This window comes from Calonectris borealis, chromosome 4 (genome assembly GCF_964195595.1).
Source record: "Calonectris borealis chromosome 4, bCalBor7.hap1.2, whole genome shotgun sequence".
Taxonomy (NCBI): domain Eukaryota; kingdom Metazoa; phylum Chordata; class Aves; order Procellariiformes; family Procellariidae; genus Calonectris; species Calonectris borealis.
Genome location: NC_134315.1, coordinates 71,367,930 through 71,388,289, shown reverse-complemented (window position 1 = coordinate 71,388,289; position 20,360 = coordinate 71,367,930). Strand labels below are relative to the sequence as shown.

The following is a 20,360-nucleotide window of genomic DNA, read 5'->3' as shown; positions in this document are numbered from 1 at the left end:
TTTAAGAAAACTGCTTGGAAACAAAACTGAAGATCACTCCAGACTTTATTTACCAGTTGTCTAAAGGCATAAATCTTGCTTTCCTGACACAGGCAGCATATGGCTTTCATACTAGAATTTTGTCTGTCATTCTCTGTTGGTGAATTTTTCTATACCCTTCTAGCTACCTACAATGTGTATGTCTTTTTGCCCTGAAAGAAAAATAAAGCTCCTATGAATTCAGATAAGGTAACTCGTAATTCAGTGGGTGCCTCCTCCAGACGCTTCATCCGTTGTGCAAGGAGGCTGGTGCTAGGGCTTCCTGGTCTCAGAACACCACCTCAATGAGGTTTAGCCCACAAAATCATGTTAACAGCCTTCCAAGCTGCAGAAAACTTGAAAACTCACAGTTTCACAGACAGCAACGCAACAGGAGGTTTATTGACTTCGATGGAAAGCTATTTTTCCTAAGAAATGCATCTAAGATAACTCCCCAAATTTACCACCCTTCAAAGTTACTTAAAACAAGTCTTACAAATTACCATCATCAGCTTTATTCACTCGGCTTAGATCAATGAAGACAGAGGTTTACTGAATGGGCAATATTTGTTTGAAGTTTTTCAACTTCCAAAAGATATTCCCACTGAAAATCAGGACTCGACAGAGATTCCCCACTTTACAGAAAACAGTTTAAAAAAAAAAAGCACCAACATACATACATACATATATATATATATATATGTCATGTAGCTGACAACATGGTCTCTATTCTAAAGCTTGCAAGGCCACAACCCTGCCAACACTCAAGCGTTTGTTTATATGCATCTGAACAGTCCCACTGAATTAATATTGAATAAACAGACAAAAAGAGGCAGGGAAGAACAGGGTAAGAAACAAAGCTGACTACACAAAGCAGGAATGCACCTTATTCCTTCTTCCCCTCTAACAGTCCTGGCTAATTCCCTATTTTAATCTGATACCAGCCCGCTGTACTGAATGTACTGAAGGATTTTTAAAAAGTAGTTTTCAGTAGCATCCAGACTGTTTTTGAAGTCGGGGTGTGTTGCGGAATGCCTCCAGCGCAGAGATGCCCCTTCTAGTTTTCCTTCTCTCCCCAGGGAAGTAGCTCTTCCAATCTGAACAGGGAGGAAGGCAGATCCTGCACTACTACCTCATGTCTTTTAGGGGACAGAATCAAACTGTCTAATCTATTGTATGCAACTACCCTGTGCAGGTAGATGGGGATGTACAACAGTCTGTACAGCAGGGATCTAATACATTTTTAAATAAATAAGTTTAATTAAACAATGGGAAGAAGCCAGATCACTAGAGTAAACTTAATTGTATGTTGGTGTCCCTCTTAAAAAAAAAAAAAAGCAGAGAAACCCCCTCAAACGTTTTCTTTTAATTGGCATCACTTAAAAGCATTCACATTTCCTTCAGATTATTAACAAACTACTTGCAAGATAAAAATAAATTCCAAAGGGAACATTCTTAGGCTGTATATAGCCAGCAAGACCTCACGGGGCTTCTCAAGTCCTGGGTTCAGGCAAGCACCCAGCTGTACGTGGGCTGCCTGCTGAGATGAGACTGCGCACCCACCACGCACACCTCGGTGCCTGGGGGCTGCTGGCAGGATGGCAGAGCACTCGTGGCCAAAAAGTCTCCCCCAAAAGTCACTCCACCTGGACAGGAGGGGGACCGGGACTGTGGAACATCTGAGGAGGTGTACCTGCCTTCCAGGTTAGGCACAGCCCTAGTATTTATCAGGGCGTAGTGGCATAGTAAAAACTGGTAAAAATAGCTTATTCTGTGCTCTGTAGTTGGCAGCAAGAGAGGGATAAGCACCGTAAGAAACTCTATTAGCAATATGTACAGCTTTGCCACTATGACACCGCTGCAGTCTATTGTGTCCCTTTTTTTTTCTCTCCTTATTTGTTTAGTTACTAACCAATCCTATTTAAAGAAGGGCTACAGATTACTTCCCCGCCCTTTTTTTTAAAGTAGAAACTTCTATCTAATGCTAATATAATCAAATCAATGATTTTTCTCCCCGCACCAGTGATAACGAAACATGAGCACACAAAACTCTGAACCAGTAACACAGTACATTTTTATACATACAAACCTGTATGATTTGATGTCAAGTTCATTCTTCTTGCAACTACACGTTTAATTTCATCTAGGGCACTGCTCAGTTCGTGTGATCTTTTTTTATTTTCCTTTTCAGCATACAATAGTCTTTGCCGAAGTTCCAGAAACTGGCTTTTGTACATGTCTAAGTCATTTCCTGCAATGAGAACATAACTTCTTTTCAAAGAGGTGAATTATATGATTCAATAAACAGAAAGTTTAAGAACAAGAGATGGTCCAGAAGAAGACATGACCAGAAGTGTATAAACAATAATAAAAGAGGCCGCTCAAAGTTTATTCACGGAATGAACACGTCTGGAAGAGTATTAAGAAGTAGAGTTTAGGGAGCACAGCTGGGTAAAGGCTTGCAATTGAAGACAGGAACAAGAATATGACATCCATAATAAGGAAAAAAATCAGTGAAAGACTATGAGTTGCAGGGGAAGGTGCTATCCAGTAAAGCCAACAACATTTTTCATTAAGTTACAAATCTTGATGACCCTTATCACATTGAAGAATGTAATTATGCAATGGCTTGTCTTTTGCATAAAACACTATTAAGATTAAAATACAGATATTAAGGTATTCAGTCTTCATCTATGAGTTAAAAAGTGCCTGGAGTATATTAAGAACTATTAGTAAAGACGGTTATTTGAACTCCTGGCTATATTTAATTAGATAACAACTGAAAGTGTGCTCTGGATTGAAGGATACCTTCATACTATATAGCCCACCTTTGATGAAATACTCTACAATCGTATCGGTATTAGAAAGACTGTACTCTCAGTCATGGTCATCAGACACCTCTGTTGTTCTGCATAGTATTCTCAGATAACGTCTATGTTACGTTTACAGAAGATCCACTTTCCTAAGAAGCAAGTACTGTCAGAACTTCTCAGTTATCACAGATGATATACAAGACTCATACCTGTCAGTGCCTCCACTGCCTCATTGCCACGTCAATAAAGATTGTTAGACTTACTAAAATTAATTTAAGGCAACATTTCAATAATGTCACTCACCTTGCAATAGGAAGTAAAGAAAGTAGAGGGCAGGAGGGGACTTCTACCGCATTTAAAAATGTTTTATAGTGCTGCTTTTTTAATTGGGTTTCTTTTTTAGTTAAATGCTGTTATTTAGACACTTCTCCCATTCTATTTGTGGACTGTGATGAGTCCCATCCTCGGCAGGACTCATTTTCTAGGACCCACCATTGTCTCTCAGCAAAAGTGAATTCCCGGGAATTCTAGCCTGTAAAAGTGACTAAGAGCAAAATGTGCGGGTAATACAAATTCGTGAGGATTTGCAGAGGATTTCAAACTGGAATTAATTTGCATTTTGAATAAACAGTTTTAGGGGTTTTTTTTTGCAGTAAACAGAAGTCCTTAGTGTAATCAATAAATCTATGATTGGGAGACCCCGAAGTTTAAAACATCTAGGAAGAAAGTAGAAAAAAGAAGTAAACATGTGTTCTGTATTATTATTATTGGTCTCATTAAAAATTTAAAGTATGTTTAGTAAAATGCCCATAAAATGAATGCTTCCTAAATTTTTCTGACAGTCTTAAAAATGTTTTGACTTGCAAGAAAGGCATTCATATCTAGGGGTATTCTGTACTATGCAGCTATGAATGTAAATTTAGCGTTGTGGAAGGGAGGGGAAAACTGCATTATTTCAGCTGTATGCAACAAGAAAGTTCTACTTTACTGAAGTAGGCTTCCCTAAAAAAATAATCAGGGAATAAATAAATAGATAAATAAATGGAAAGTCAGATGAGGAAACAGATGTAGAGTCCATCTTTTAACAACTGCAGGGGAAAGGTTAAGATAGATTTTCAATACAAATCTGTCATGAGGCATTAGGCTACAGAGCTAGAACCCCAAACGAGCTAAATTATTGGAGCACCTAAGGAAGGCCCCTTTCATGAACTACTATGTAGGAATACGCATTCTTGTTTTATGCTTTTCTTTCGCAGCTGTGTTTCCAATGCCATAATCCAAGCTTTAGCATGTATACGAATAAAATGGAAACAGAAGGTTTAAGCTGATTTAGGTGACTGACAGACATTAATCATACTGTTTTCATAGCAAGAAAATGATTCCAAACAGAGCATCAATACATGTAATACGATGGAGATTTATCTTGCAATTCCAAGACAAATTCAGAGGTATAAACTAAAGATACAGTAATGGATGTGCATTTTTCTTTGAAGTCCAATTGCCTTTATTAGGAGTTAGATAGCATCAAGCGCCAAGAAAAAGTGGAGATTTAACCTGCAGTAAAGTTCCACGTGCTCCCGGGAAGATGCAAACAACAAAGAGCAAGCCCACAATCTTAGGATAAATACAGGTTATCATAGGATGCAACTTACTGCTTCTGAAAAGGGAATCAATCATTTCGTAATGGAGGTGTTTCGTAATTAAATGCTGGAAAGTGGTGTTCCATTGGCATTTCCAGTGGTGTAATAGCATAAGATTTTGCTAAATCAACTAAAATTCTCCTCAGTACAACTATAGTACAGGAGGAATCAGTAAAGAAATTGCAGATGAGTAATAACATTGTAGTCCCTCTCTTTACAATTTTTTCAGCTATCCAGTGTCAGTGTGACTCAAAACCCTCCGTGTCACTACCAGGCTGACATTTTGGCAAGCACCAAGTAATTGTAGTTTTATTTGCTTACTTACAGGTGAGCCTACCAAAATATGATAGATGCCTCCGGCAAATAAAAGGTCAATACTCCGCTCTGAGTGCACCCAAAGAAGCTGGCATCTGTAACTGGCCTTATCTATTTCTTCAGGCCAGAAGAGGCAAACCGCATTTCTGAGTCTTTCAGAATTGAAGCCTCTGTTCGGTTAGGAGAACAAGGGTCTTAGTAATCGCTTATCTCATTCGATTTTGACAGCTGGGGAAGCAAGGGTTTGACAAAAGGAACGTAGTATTCACTCACCCTTAGCGAAGAATGAGTTTGTTATTATAAACGTATATAGTTTGAAATAGAACATGAAATGTTCTAAGTGTTATTAGAGCATATGTAAATGAGCAATATTAACTATTAGTAAACTTTGGCAAAAAATGTGTTTGGAAAACAGTACTGAACTTTTTGTATTTTGCTGTGCAAGAAGGTACTGTCATGAACAGTATTGATTACTGATAGAACTGTAGCAAGCCAGGAAGATAAAATTAGAAGCATCATGAAGCTAAAGACTCTAAATGGTCATTAAGTTTAAATGGATTTTAGTGTGTGTGTGGAAAGTGTTGCTCTTTAGGTTCTAACCTAAGGATCTACACAGAACTCGCGTGCAATAGCTTGCTTGGAAAGAAGCAGACGGGGCGTTTTCACAAATACAGCTCGTCCTGGCAGGGAGGGCCAGGAGAAAGGAGCTTTGGCTCATGAAACACTGTCTGACCCCAGCGATAGCCTGACTTGGCAACACCTTCTCTACTAATGGTTCCGTCAGCAACGGGGAGTGTCAGGAAAAAAACGGAAAATAGGGAGATGAGGACCTATGGCAAAGCTACAAAAAGTAAATGAAGGTTATGGCGTCTTTTCTCCTTGGTGAGCTGAAGATGAATCACTCTGCCAGGCTAAGGAAACCCTACTAGGAAATTTCAACGGGGTTATGCTGGCTACAAGCCAGGGGAGGAAAAAAACCAACCACCAGCCAGACTCAGTGATAGCACTCAAAGCTTTTCCAATGAATTTTCAGCTCTACTACAGCATTTCCTCTGACTGTTCACTACACGTTGTCATATATACTTATGGGTACTGTAATTCTAAGATGGCAACACTTAAAATGGTTTTAAATGCAATCTTGTGTTATCTCCTAATAGATACATATATATAACTTTCTGCACCGGAAACTGAAACTGTTTAGAAACAATACTAATCTCCAAAGCAAATACTCATTCTGAAAGTCAACCCATTATTTCTCTTAGCTCCACGCACGCATACTTCCTATTACCATAAATGCTTCCAGTTTTATTAACAATTGATTTCTGGCACTATCTAAGAGCTGTGGAACAATTCATCACTATCTCCTCCTAGCATTCAAAGGAAAAAGAAAAGAAAAGGAAAATTGGGAGTGGCAGAAAGGAGGAAAGAAAACATCCCATAGTCTAGCAGTTACTCTTGTTCCCCTTTCTTGAATACAAGCTACACTGTTTACCGTACCTAAAGACACTTTCTTTTAGAAACTGAATTTTGGTTAATGCCCTCTTTAAAAGAAAACTGTGTAAGCACACTAACTGCAAAAGATCTTGTCATACTCTCTGCTTGGAACTACTGCTCGCTGTTCAGGTTAATGAAGCATATTAAGCCACTGAGGCATGCATTGCACTAATAACTGTGGCGGTTTGTTATCTTCCCGTAACTGATCTAAAATAGATGGACCTTTCTAAATCTTGTTACACGCTTTGCAAGCTTGGGTTTTGTTCTTTCAGAGTAAGGAGGAAAAGAAAATCCCCCAAACAATGCCTCTGTCTTAGTTCAGAACAGCCAGTTCTTACACAAACACTTAAATTCAACCATGTGCTAAAGTCTAAGGGTGTTTAAGCACATTTCCAGGCAAGGACGCCTTGTGCGTTTGTGCATGATCTTTAAATATTTTGTTTATAGCATTACAGCACAGAATTATTTGCGTCTCCCAACAGGTTAGAGGCAGCCAAAAAAAACTACCAGAAAGTCAGAAGCCACTTCACCTGCATTGGATACATTCACCCATTATGTTTAAGGCTCCTCAGAACTGGTGTAGCTTCGATTGTTGAGCTTTAAGCGTAGGAAACAGCATGTCTTAATGCATGTCCTAAATCTTCAGCAGTCTCTGAAGTCAGTCAGTGCTGAGGTTGGTGTATTTTACACAGTTGAAAAGGGAAGGTTCAGTGAACAGGTTAAGAAGCTTCTAACTGTTTCCACTCATCTGTCCTGATGGCAACTGGGCTGCAGGGGCTATTGCTATGGCGGATGGCGGAGGCTACAAGTAGGAGGAGAAAGATTAATTTCAGCCAGGCACAATTCTCAGCCGGCTGGCTGAAACCTTTGCCCGGCTGTGACGCAGCAGTATCAAACATGCAGGCTTGGTAAGCCAAAGCACGGGGCTTAACAGGCAGCGAGGACTCTCTCACCATGTTTTTATAGCTCTCTATGTAGGCGTCTAAGCAAGCCGAGGAACCAGGCGGCAGCATGTTCTGCCAGTGCATCTACTCGTCTTTGACAGAATCCACATCAGGAGCTTCCAGACAGTGGAGGCCAGCGGAGGGACACTGCATTAATCCAGTGACATCAACTAAAAGCAGTATGCTGGCAATTTGAGGGGGAAGTTAGGGTTCTTCTGTGCCCATACAGAGGATACACTAGGAGGAGAATCAGAATTGCTTTCCAGTATTAAAATGAACAAACACCTTACAAAGTAAGAGGCAGGTCAAAGTTAATAACTGAATTTTAAAACCACATTCAATTGTATAATGAACATGGACTCGCTATTGGGTTTGGCATAAAATACTGTTTACTGAACCATTTACATACTGTATCTAACTGAAAATAGATAAGCAAATTTGTTTCAAAGAAAATACAACTTAAGTTCTAATAATATTTTCTTAAATGTTGGCAAACAATCCTCATTTTAGATCTGAGTCTTTTCCTATATTAGAATGTAGTGAAAAGTGATCTTAAAACGCTCAGTCAGTACATCACTATATAGGAAAGCAATAGTATTAAAATAAGTGGAAAAATGTATAAATTGAATGGATATTGCATGGTGTTTGCCCATAATTGTTATACTTCGGTTTTAACATAGTAATGTTAGTAACACGATACAGGTTCTTAATAACCCAGTGGAAAATTCTGATTTGAATATGGCCTTTATCAGAGAAATAAAAAGTACTCATTCACTTCAAGCAATGGTTATTGCTTCGTTCTGGTTAGTATTTTAAATATTTTTACTGTTCTGCCTGATGTAGCAACAATCACTCATTTATACACACATTTAATTAAATGCCTGGCTACTAACTAAAGTATTTCTGGATAAAACTGTGTTCCTCAAGGCTCAGTGTGCAACATTAGGAAAGCGTGAAGGTCATATGTTTACCCTTGTTTAAGTACAGGTTGTGATGAGACACTGCACAGCAAACAAAGAGAGGTCTGAAATGTTCCCTATCCCTTTCTCTACGAAAACCAACACCAACTAGTCTCATTTTGTACCTGAATCTTTATAGGATTTATGACTCAGTTCCTCTACTTTTAAGGACAAGGCAGCCACTATTCCGCCTGAAGTAACTGCAAGAAGCAGCAGACTCTTAGTTCAGTAAACTACACATTTAGAAGCCAGTAAAACTATACAGCTTTTGTAAGTCTTGGATATGAATTTTGATATAAAATTTGGGATCAGTAAATACGAAGTCTTAAGTCCCAACTGAGGTTGTTGTACGGTTGTTGTATGTATATTGCATGTTGTTTTTAAATACCTAAATGCAGAACTACGCAAAGAATCTGAGTAAGTACTCAGTGGACTGGAGAAACTCTTCCCTTACCACACTGTGCATTTCGGCCACATCCTGACTGCATGTCCGGGCAAATCCTGGATGTGCAATAACCTCTGTATGCTCTCAGTTCCACTGGAAGGAAACATATGCATGCAGGCAAGAAGGGAAGATGTGGCCTAGCAGTCAACTGGGACAAGTGGGGAAAATGGTGGTTAAACACAGCCTAACAGGCCTAGAGAAGGCAGGAAAATTGGCTTCTGCATGTTCGTAAATCTGGATAAGCTGTACTGGCTGAAATGAGAACGGTGTCATTCAAGACGCCTTATCAAATCTGTCAATTTGCCACTATTTAATTGAAGCTTTGAGCCAGAGCGTGCCAGTTGGGTCTGGGCAGGAAACCTGCAAAGAACTCCACCACACATGACAGAATCTCCTGGGGACCTGCGCTTGGGTGCACAGCAGGAGCAGGGGTCGGCCAGCCGAAGCAAAGCACCACACCATGGGCAGGTTATTGGAAATAAAAGAAATGTGTAATCAGCTGTTTGCGCTAGCATGTACATTACTATATTTCAACTGCAAAAAAAAAAAACGACTTTCATCAGAAATACCTTTTTAACCCTTTGTACCCCTTTTCCTGATGAAAAGTTTTGTGAAATAATGAAAAATTTAATATGTTAAACAATTTGATAAACCTTAAGTATACTTCTGTGAATGCAATTAAGTACGAACTAGTTCTCTCTTCTTCACCCCACCTCAAAGGAATAACTAAAGAAATCCAGGTTTCACAATGTTTGACTCAACATGTATATATTAACATACTTAGGTCCTTGTGACATCGTATTTTAGCATCACTTTCTCCTAACTTCCAGACAAACTTTAGTTTTAATTTACTTGGATAAAGTATCCCACAAATTTAGGTGAAAAGGGCAACAACATGCTACAAATCAATTCAAAGAGATCTAATCTTGTAACCCTTACAAGCAACATGAAGAAGCGCTGCCACATGAGATGATCTGATTTACCTCATTGCTGTGACTTCTAAAAATTCATTGTTATTCAGCCAAGACACCAAAGTTTCTTTTTACTCAGGAATAGTCTTTCCTCTGAAGAAACTTTATGTAAGTTCATAATGAGTTTATAATGCACTCTCGCCTTCTCTTTTACTGTTTTTCAAGATTTGCTACCTCCTTACGTTTACTTTCATACTTTTGTATAGCTGTGATATTTCTTGTTGATTAATATTTACATGGAAAACAGTAGTTAAAACTGTGTGAGAAAATCACTACGTATATTGTAAGTTGTATACTACTTTCCATAACTATAAATCTATATACGGAGTATTTATATGAGAGCAAATACTTTTGGTCAGGTGAATTAACAAGTGGATTATAACTCAGTTGCACAACAGTAGGAACATCTGTATCATCCTGACAACAGCCTTTCCTATTCCCAGATGCAAACTGTTTGCTCTGGACAGGTTTTGCTTGGGGCCTGGGGAGGGACCAAAAAGCTCACAGCAAAACCATGCAGGAGGTGGAACAGGTATTGCTACAGCAGTCCATCTCATTACTTGCTAATAGCAGCCTCTGTTCGCAAGCACTCTAGAAGATGTTGAAGGAATCACCATGCAAGTTTAGACAGACAGTATCAGGCTTTGCTGAAGATCTGGTGATTACCAATTGTCTCCGTAATTACTTTTATCTTTTTTTATTTTTGGGGGGCACAAAAATATCAGCCTATTTAAAATGAAACCTCTGCTTATATTTATAAAGGAATGGAAAAAGTGACTATGAAAACATCCTTGTAAGGATAGTTAAAATGTATATATTATCCACCACGGCTGAAGTCTAGTGACTTCGGTAGATTCTGAACTTCCATTTTTAAGTGCATGAGTGATGCAGGAGCATCTTCCCTGCCATGCCAGTTCAAGTTACCAGTACTTGAGTTAAGTCTCACAACTGCAAGTCACCGCTCAGGCTGCACTGAGTAGTTAGCAGCGGTACCAAACAGCCAGTTATTTACTGCTGTCATTGACAGCAAACACGCCTTAGTATAAAGCGTTTAAAGGTCGCTGGCTTAAGCTACTGATTTTTATTTGCACAGAAATCGGGACAGAGCCAATACCCGATTTACACTTCAAGCTAATACTGAAGGGCTGAAAAGTTCCGAGACTGCAGACAAACTGAACAATATTTTACAGGGCTATTATATACTTATCATATTATGGAAGTACTTAAGACCACCAGTCTTGAGCTAGGATGCCCTGTCCGAGTTGTACAACAAATAAAAAAGATTATTTGCTATCCCAACATCACTACAATCCAGGAAACAATAACTGGGTAGAAACCGGAGGGAATACTACAGACTACTGCCGCTTAGTGCGATATGCTGTAGTCAAAGGTCAAGGGCAGCCTAAACGTTTTAATGGGCAAAGCAGAGAAGGAAACTGAAGTAAGTGGAGATTTAACAAATGTGTGGAAGAAAACAAGCCAGAGAAGAACATTTGACAAATGAGTGAAAGAGATGGGAGCTGACAAGCTGAGACAGCACTTGACCTCTCAGTCAGAGGTGGGATAAGTGAAAAGGGCATTAGAAAAGAAAACAAACATCGCAGTTTGAGATGCGAGAAAAGTGGGAACTCCTGTTGTGCTCTAGGCATGTCAGTAGAGAGGCAAGTTCAGCAGCGTGGAAGGGAAGAAGAGAGGTTTAACAATATCTAAGCAGAGGTATCTGCCTGTTTTCAGAGAAAAAGATTAATTTCAAACCACCTTCTTAAATAGATACTCTGTGACAACAATAGAGCGTTAGTTCGTTTGCTCCCAATGCTTCTCTCTGTGTGGAAAAAGGTAACAACATATGGCTGTTCTTGGGTTTTTTTGGGTGGGTAGAAGGCTTCTGTCTTCTAACACCACTCAGGAACAAAGACTATTTTTCCAGCAAAATAAACATAATACAAAGTTCTGTTACCTCCTCCTTTAGTTACTACTATCAATTCTTATTTACGCATTTGTGAGATTTACCAAGCTGAAGAGAGAATGTGTCTGAACACTACATATTTACATTTGTAATGGTTAAAAGCTTAAGAAAACAGGTGCTAATAATAATAATTAGGAAAATTATACCATTTGAGAGGAATTAGTTACTCTGTTTACTGTGGAGGAGGAGACAACTGTGGAAAAAGTTAAAACAACACATATACATATATACCACAACACATATTACCCCTCCCCCCCAAAAAAAAAAACAAAACAACAAAAAAACCCAAAGCAAAACACCCAGCATGGAACACCAGCAGAGAGAGGCCAAAAAGAAAGTGGAATGAAAATGGAATTTCAGTAACGGGGAGTCACAAAATACAAGTCACAAGATAACGTGGCGATAGGGGTGGTAACTGCGGATGGGACAAACGCTTTCATTCTATCATCTCTTGGATCTTCGTTTCTTAAGACATATCCTGCTTTTACTTCTGTCTCTCCTTCCCCACTCCTAGCAGGATTGCCACTGAGAAAAGCGTCAAGTGTTGTAAGATAAACAACCATATAGTTGACAAGAAAGGATGAAGGCAGGAGGATCAGCACTCTCTCGACTCTATTCAATATTCCTTTGTGGGGCCAAGATCTCTGTTGCCACTTCTACTTGATACAGAAACAATTAATAGAAATAAATTAAAAGCTAGGCGGAGTTCTGTGTTCATCCTAGAAATTACTAACTGGCTTATTCTAATTCTTCTGCATCTATAAAATCAGACCTTTTGTAAAGGTATACATAGGAAGCACTTAAAGATCCACTCTCTCTCCCTCACCCCAAACAGTTTGTCACATAACAACCCACGTCTGCAGGCCTCAGAGGTACTATTTGGAGAGACCTTCTAATTTATTTTCAGAAAATAGCATCAGTTTTATCTTTCCTATGTAGGCTCAGAGAATCTTAGACATGGCTTTCCACAGATCTATGTACCACCTACATAACCTATTAAAAAGATATTATGTAACTTTAAAGTTTATAAATAAAAATATAAAACCTCAGGTATTTCTTTTCCGGATTAAGCATTGCATTCTGGTGCTGGAAACACACACATGGAAAAGTGACTGTACATGAGGCACAAGTACCACTGCAGAATGGATAATGCTACTTTGCCCTCTCTGAGTAATATTGAAAACAAAACCACGTAAAAAGCGACAGCCACGGCAATCACCTTTAGACTTGTTCTTTCCATCCTAATGCAGGATGCTTGTTAGTAACTTTTGTTAAAATTGTTTCTTAAATTTTATTTTGTGGTTTTTTTTTTTTTAATCGGACAGGTTTGACCCAAGAATCCAACCCTGTAAGCTGTTAGGCAAGCTTGTAACGCGGAGCGCGCAAGCCCTGACCCTGGGGAACAGGCGCGACCTGCGCCCTCAGCCTCAGGCGGGGCCGAGCCTCTCGCAGCGCCCGGTTCCTCCGTTCCCCCGCACGCCCGCTGCCACGAGCGCCAGGCGGGGCGCCGAGCCGAGGGCTGGCGGGGCCGCTGGCGAGCAGCCCCCCGGCCCCGACGAACGTCCCGACCCGGGAGGCTGAGCCGCGGAGCGCGGGCACCGGTTCTGCGCCCCACGCCGGCAGCGCAGCCGTTACCGTCCCTCCTTCCGCGGGGGCCGGAGCTCCGGGAGGGGACGGACGGGGCGACCCGACGCCTTCCACGCCCCGACCTCCCCGCTGCGCCCCCACCACCGCCCCCGCCCTGCCTCGCTGCCGGTCCCGGCACGGCCCCGCTCCCCCCGGTGCCGCCGCCCCGCCGTCAGGCGGCCGTTACCGGCGGGCGGACCCCGGCCGTCGGGCGCAGCCGGGGAAGGGAGCCCCGCGCCTCTGTGCCCCGACGGCCCGCCGAGAGGGAGGCAGCAGGTGCCGCCGAGCCGCCCGCCCTTCGCCCCCCAGCGGCCCTCGCCTCGCCTCGCCCCCCGCGGCCGGTGCCCGCTCTCACCTGGGCTCCCCTCCCACGCCGCGTACCACAGCAGGGGGAAGGCAGCGCCGAGGCAGAGCGCCGTCAGGAGCGGGCCGTGCCGGAGCCGCATCTCCCGGCGGGGCGCTGCCCGCACGCCCCCCGCGGCGCCTGCTCTCCCAGCCGCGGCTTTGCCGCCCGGCAGCCGCCTCCGCCCGGGCAACTGCCGGCCGGGCGTGTCTGCGCCGCGCTAACCTGCCGGCCCGCCCGCCCCCTGCGCCGAAAGGGGCCGGGGCAGCGGGGAGGACATGCCCCAGCCCCCCCCCCCCCGCACCCCACTTCCCCGCGAGGCAGAGCCGCCGTGCCCTCCCGCTTCACAGCAGCGTTGCCCGGGGAGCGGGCGCCCGTCGGGAGGGTCCCGCAGGGTGCAGCGGTGGCACCTGCTCCTCCCGCCGCCGGGCTTTCCCACTGGAGACATTAGTCTCGTGAACGAGTGCCCACGGCAATTCTCGCTGCAAAGCCCTGGGCAGAGCCCTCCCCTGACGTTAGCCCTCACCACGCTAGGACCCAAACTGAAAAACCTCCTGACTGTGGCAAGTAGAGGCTGTACTTTTACAGTAAAAACTGTCTCGCTCAGCACTGAGGCAGGTACTGTTTAGCCCAAGTCACAACATCATAATGGTTACGAGTATTTTGTTCATTTAACGCCAATGGTGCATTTGTTTGCATACTGCTTATGAGATTGTATCAGCGAGCCAAGCTGTAATGTACAATAAATACATGCATTTAGCACAGTCAGATAAAGAAACAAAGCTTTGCAGTTCATCTTTAAAGAAAAAGTAGGGACAGCAGCTGCAAAATCTAACCTGATGAAATCCTAATGTGCACTGGTAAAGGTATTTTACTTCTGCCATCGTGCTCTGCTTCACATATGTGCCTTCCCATTATGGCAGGCACACCTCTTTTCCTTTTTATGTCCTCAGCGATCCATAAGCAAACAAAAAATTAGTCACTGCTTAGAATACATATAATGTAGTTTATAAAGGGAAGGGGAATCTTATTTACAGAGCTTCCCAGAATCTGCTACAGGGATATAGTTTTAACAGAACCACCTATGTTTTATGAGAAAAAGAGCCCTTCTTTTCATACCTGATCAGCGGGTAGTTGGTGGCTTTCACTTTGACGTGTTCACTGCCTGCTCACAAAGCGACCCCCCCATCCACACCTGCGATAAAGAAAATACAGTTTCCCATTCTGTATTGCAAAGACCTAAAGGAGAACTTCAGAAATCATACTGGACTTGGTCAGCTGGTAAAAGCAGTAAGCTGATTGCTAATCTGTTACCTATTTCCTTAACTTATTACTAGCATATATAATTTATTACCTTATTTACCCAAAGGATATAGTATTTTATATAATTTGGTTTATAAAAATACGCTATAAAAATATCTCTTCCCTCCTTTTCTTTATTTGTTTACTTAACAACTGCATCTCATCTTACACCAAAACCCTAAATCATTTGGAATAGTGTTGCGTAAAACAAACCAAAAACCTACCGCACTGGTGTCCAGACACAAGCATGCCGGAGTCCTAATGGGAATGTCGCCACTCTTTAATACCACCAACGGTATAACTATGTCCTTTTTTGAAAGTTAATCTTAGGCTCCCCGAATTGTACATTGCTGCTCTTGCGAGGTTAGCGTAACCTTCCTGTGTTTGAATGATGATATGGATGGGTTTACTTCTCTGTTTACTAATTACTTTGAATTATAAATGTCATTATTCATTTATAATGCAGGAGACTGCTAGTAGCCTGCATCAGTATAAAAATGGAGAACTAAAAATCTGAGTATGGCTCCATGAATCACCGTGAAACCCTGAGTTAGACCTCACTATTCCTGATCTGTACTCATTCACTCTAAACTTGCCTCTTCCTTCTGTTTCTGACTGTATCTTTGATATTTTTACTGACGAATCTTCTTTAGGCTACACTTTGAATATGTATTTGTAATTGTTCCTATTAACCAATGTGATTACGACTCAATCCTCTTATGCTGTTGCCTCCTCATCCTCCCTCTCCAAATTAACAAACTAAAAGCTCAAGACACTACCTTTAATGGAGGATCAATGTAGATTTTGGCACATTTGCAGTAAAATGGAGATTTAGAACTAAGAGGAACAAATAAACATTAAATATGTCACATGTAATGACTAAAATACCTTTTAATTGACTGGCTGGTGTTTTATCTGTTACAAAGCCAAAGTGAACATGTAAATGATGTGGTCAAGCGGGAGGGTTACTGAAGATAAGAATAACAGAAGCCTAACACACACTTAATTTTAGCTTATTTTCAGAGCCAGTAAGAAAAAAAAAAAACCAACCATCACATATTTCCAGAAACTAATAACAAACCTACACACTGTACAGGGAACGTCTGTGGAGACTGCCATTGAATGCATTAGATGTTATTTATTAAGGCTGACTCTAAAGCAGATGCAGTTACTCAGCCACGCTGAGTTGTGGTGATCATTTACTTAATGCTGACTTCTTAGACTCGCGCATTAACTTATGATGAGGTAGTGCATTAACTGTTCCTCAAAAAGAAATCAAAGTAGCTAATTACTGAAAATGTCATGAACTTCCACTGCCTTGGGACCTACTTGCAAATAGGCCCTCTTTCTTGCTTCATGCCTTCCTAGTATCTTCCTCCCAGTGCTCTCTTCATATGTTATTTCATATGCTCAAGAACTACATACAACTGGGATAAGATGCGCAGGGTTTTTTGGGGAGTTTCTGACTGTTTCTGACCAGTTCTACCTCCAGGCAGCAGACTTTCCGAATTTTTGGCAAACTGATCGTCTTTAAAAATACTGTACAGAACATGTTGCTGAGTAATCTCTAATACTTACACTAAGCAAGTCATTCAATGGACAAGTTCCATCGAGGCAGCTTACCTGCAAGAAAGAGTTTCTGGGCTTGTCCTCATGCTTTGTAACAAATGTCTTTTCTTGCTAAGATGATTGTCTCACGTTTTCGATACTGTTTTCACACATCTGTGTGTAAGCAAGAGTAGAGATAAGAAAGATTAAAATAAAAATTTGACAAAATATAGGCTCATGGGTGAAACAAGTAATGGATTATTTTGCATGTGGGTTGCAGCTGTCCTTCATCCACAAGCATACACGAACAAAGAATAACTACCAGTAACAATAGGTAATAGTCGCTGCCATGGAAAGTTTTCTGACTGCGTAGAGATCTGACTGATATTGCTGGCTAGAGTCGCCTTTTATTTGCCCTGCTATCACCTAAGAAATGTAATTTTAAAAGGTAAACAGTAGGTCACTATCTTTCCTTCAACCAAAGTCTCTGTGAAGGTAATACCGGAAGGCAACCACTGAACACAAAAAAAGAAAGCTAGAATTTAAGTTTCTCTTAAGCTACTGCTTTATGTTTTTTGACTGTCCTAATGTAATTTATGAATTGACTGAACATGATGATACAGAACATGTTGCATGATTCAAGTACTAACATTTGTGTAAAATCAAACATGCTCGCTGCTGGATCACTCGGTTCTGTAAAGAACCCAATGAAGCTTTAAGTCAAATGTTTACACTTGCTTGTTATACATCTTGAAAAAGATGATCAAGTTTGGAACCCAAAGAGAAATTAACATACCTCAAATTACCAAGTTTGGTATAATCATCTTTATCTCCTGCCTTATTTACAGTAAATAAGCTCTATATCTTTTTAATAACAGGTTATAAAAACCTGTGAAAAAACCTGTCAAAAACGCATGCTTTAATATTTTTAAATAAATAAATGTAATTGGTTACGTATTTTACTTTAAAATACAAGCTTAAGTAAAGAAAACATTGTATGAGCAAAAAAAGGATAAGCTAGATTAAAACTTGCATCTTTTAAACTCTCACATTTCATAAGTGCTTTAAAACAAGACTTTAAAAATTTTCAAGCTTATCTCAACAAATCTAATTATAACACAGAAGTATTTTGCAATGTATTGTCAACACCAGATACTCTACACATCAGTCCTGGAGACTGGAAGCAAAGAGAACTGACTGAGAAAACAATGATTATGAACTGTGTGTATTTATTGTTAAGGTAAAGTTCATGACTATCATAAACCAAAAGAGGAAGTGGAACAAATTCCAAAACCTGTAGTAGACGAAGAAGTTACTTTGGTTCTTAACAATCCATACAAAAAGGATTTTCTATTTAAGTATAAATAACAGAAAAAAATTAATCATATTGATATGAAGCTATTTAATCAATTAAAAGACGCAAAGGAAAGTGAAACTCTTGAAGCAGTAGGAAGGTTTTATTTTGGTATACATGTCATGGTTTAACCCCAGCCGGCAACTAAGCCCCACGCAGCCGCTCGCTCACTCCCCTCACAGTGGGATGGGGTAGAGAATTGGAAGGATTAAAGTGAGGAAACTCATGGGTTGAGATAAAGACAGTTCAATAGGGAAAGCAAAAGCCGTGCACGCAAGCAAAGCAGAACAAGGGATTCATTCACTACTTCCCATTGGCAGGCAGGTGTTTAGCCATCGCCAGGAAAGCAGGGCTCCATCACGCGTAATGGTGACTTGGGAAGACAAACGCCATCAATCCCAATGTCCTCCCCTTCCTTCTTCTTCCCCCAGCTTTATATGCTGAGCATGACGTCATATGGTGTGGGATATCCCTTTGGTCAGTTGGGGTCAGCTGTCCCAGCTGTGTCCCCTCCCAACTCCTTGTGCCCCCCCAGCCTCCTCGTTGGTGAGGTGGGGTGAGAAGCAGAAAAGGCCTTGGCTCTGTGTAAGCACTGCTCAGCAATAATGAAAACATCCCTGTGTTACCAACACTGTTTCCAGCACAAATCCAGAACATAGCCCTGTACTAGCTACTGTGAAGATAACTCTATCCCAGCCAAAACCAGCACATTCTCCACCCCTTATTTCATATCATTTACGTCATGCTCAGGTCTCACACTATCCAACACATCCTCACTACCCACCACCCCCCACCATCCTTTGACACAATACACATATATCATTCTCTTAGTCTATGGACCACTCCTGTAAAATGTCAGTAAAATGTCCACAAATGTCCACTGAGTTCATTTAGTCCATGACTTTGGGCTCCATCTGTTACGGTGGTCACTCAGGACAGGAGAGGTGGTGTGTTCTGTGCAGTTCCTGGGCACCAAAGCCAGCTCAGGTTGGGTCACTGCTGCACTTGCACTGCTTCTTGTAAGACTTGTCCTCCACTGGTTCAGGTGGTTCCTGCTATAGTAATTCCTGTAACATGCAACCCAAATCATGGGTTACAACAATTTAAAGGTATTTCCAATACAATCTCCATCCCTGGTCCCTTTGGGCCAGGTTATAGGGTTTAACATTGCAATGAACTCCTCCCCTTCCCCAGCTCCTGCTTGGACTTATCCACAGACTGCAGTCCCTTAGGGTGTACCTGCTCCAAGTGGAGCCTTATCCATGAGCCACAGTCTCTCCAGCAGTATACTTGCTGCGGCATAGACTTATCCACAGCCAGTCGCTTTGAGGTGCACCTGTTCCAGCGTGGCTTTATCCATGGGCCACAATGCCTTCAGAGATATACCTGCTCCAGCATGGCCTTACCCACAGCCACAGTCCCTTCAGGAGTGAACCTGCTCCAACATGGCCTCATACGCAGCCACTGATGCTTCAAGGTGTACCTGCTGCAGCATGGACTTATCCACAGCCACAGATGATTTGAGATGTACCTTCTCCAGCGTGGACTTATCCTTGGGCCACAATCCCTTCAGAGGTATACCTGCTGCGGCACAGACATAACCACGGCCACAGATGCTTCGAGATGTACCTGCTCTGGCGTGGACTCATCCACAGGTCACAGTCCCTTCGACTCGAGTTCACACTGGAGTCCCAGCCTGTCCAGTACAGCAGCACAGAACCAGCAGCGATGCCCTGGCCACCTGCCAGCCCAGGCGCGTGGCCACTGCTGTTATCAAACTGTTCCAGGCACAGCACAGTGAGATGATCAGCAGTGCGCAGTGCAGCAAGCAGCGAAAGCAAAAGCAGCCACTAATGAGCACTGGACTTTAATACACAGTGAGGCAAGCAAGCCCTGTGGCAAGCACAGGAGCCTGCTGATTAATAGCTAAACAGCAATAACAGCTATAAGTTCGATCTAGAACATTCCAATCAAATCTGTCATTATCTCAAACCCCTTTAAGCCCTGTGTTGTGTGCCAAAAAGGACTGTTGTGGTTTAACCCCAGCTGGCCACTGAGCCCCACACAGCCATTTGCTCACTCACCTCACAGTGGGATGGGGGAGAGAATCGGAAGGGTAAAAGTGAGGAAACTCATGTGTTGATAAAGACAGTTCAATAGGGAAAGCAAAAGCCGTGCACGCAAGCAAAGCAGAACAAGGAATTCATTCACTACTTCCCATCGGCAGGCAGGTGTTCAGCCATCTCCAGGAAAGCAGGGCTCCATCACGCCATCACAAACACCATCACTCGCAATGGCCCCCCCTTCTTTCTTTTTCCCCCAGCTTTATATTGCTGCGGATGACATCATATGGTGTGGGATATCCCTTTGGTCAGCTGGGGTCAGCTGTCCCAGCTGTGTCCCCTCCCAGCTTCTTCTGCACCCCCAGCCTACTCGCTGGTGGGGTGGGGTGAGAAGCAGAAAAGGCCTTGGCTCTGTGTAAGCACTGCTCAGCAATAACAAAAACATCCCTGTGTTACCAACGCTGTTTCCAGCACAAATCCAAAACATAGCCCCATACTAGCTACTGTGAAGAAAATTAACTCTATCCCAGCCAAAACCAGCACAATACATCAACAAAAG

General features: G+C 42.1%; 1 protein-coding gene across 4 annotated transcripts in view; it reads right to left on the bottom strand.

Moving 5' to 3' along the window:
• The window catches only part of MGAT4D (MGAT4 family member D), a 62,724-nt gene that overhangs the window by 24,860 nt on the left and 17,504 nt on the right, over positions 1 to 20,360 (bottom strand). The window contains exons 1-3 of one of the 4 annotated variants that reach the window (XM_075150109.1): positions 7,234 to 7,461; positions 6,811 to 7,082; positions 2,108 to 2,269 (exon numbers count right to left, since the gene is read on the bottom strand). In XM_075150109.1, the coding sequence (XP_075006210.1) occupies positions 2,108 to 2,255 (148 nt within the window). In that variant the 5' untranslated portion in view covers positions 2,256 to 2,269; positions 6,811 to 7,082; positions 7,234 to 7,461. Of the gene's footprint in view, positions 1 to 2,107; positions 2,270 to 6,810; positions 7,083 to 7,233; positions 7,462 to 13,546; positions 13,741 to 20,360 lie in introns of those variants that run through there. The other 3 variants (XM_075150107.1, XM_075150110.1, XM_075150108.1) reach the window with 3 other exon arrangements.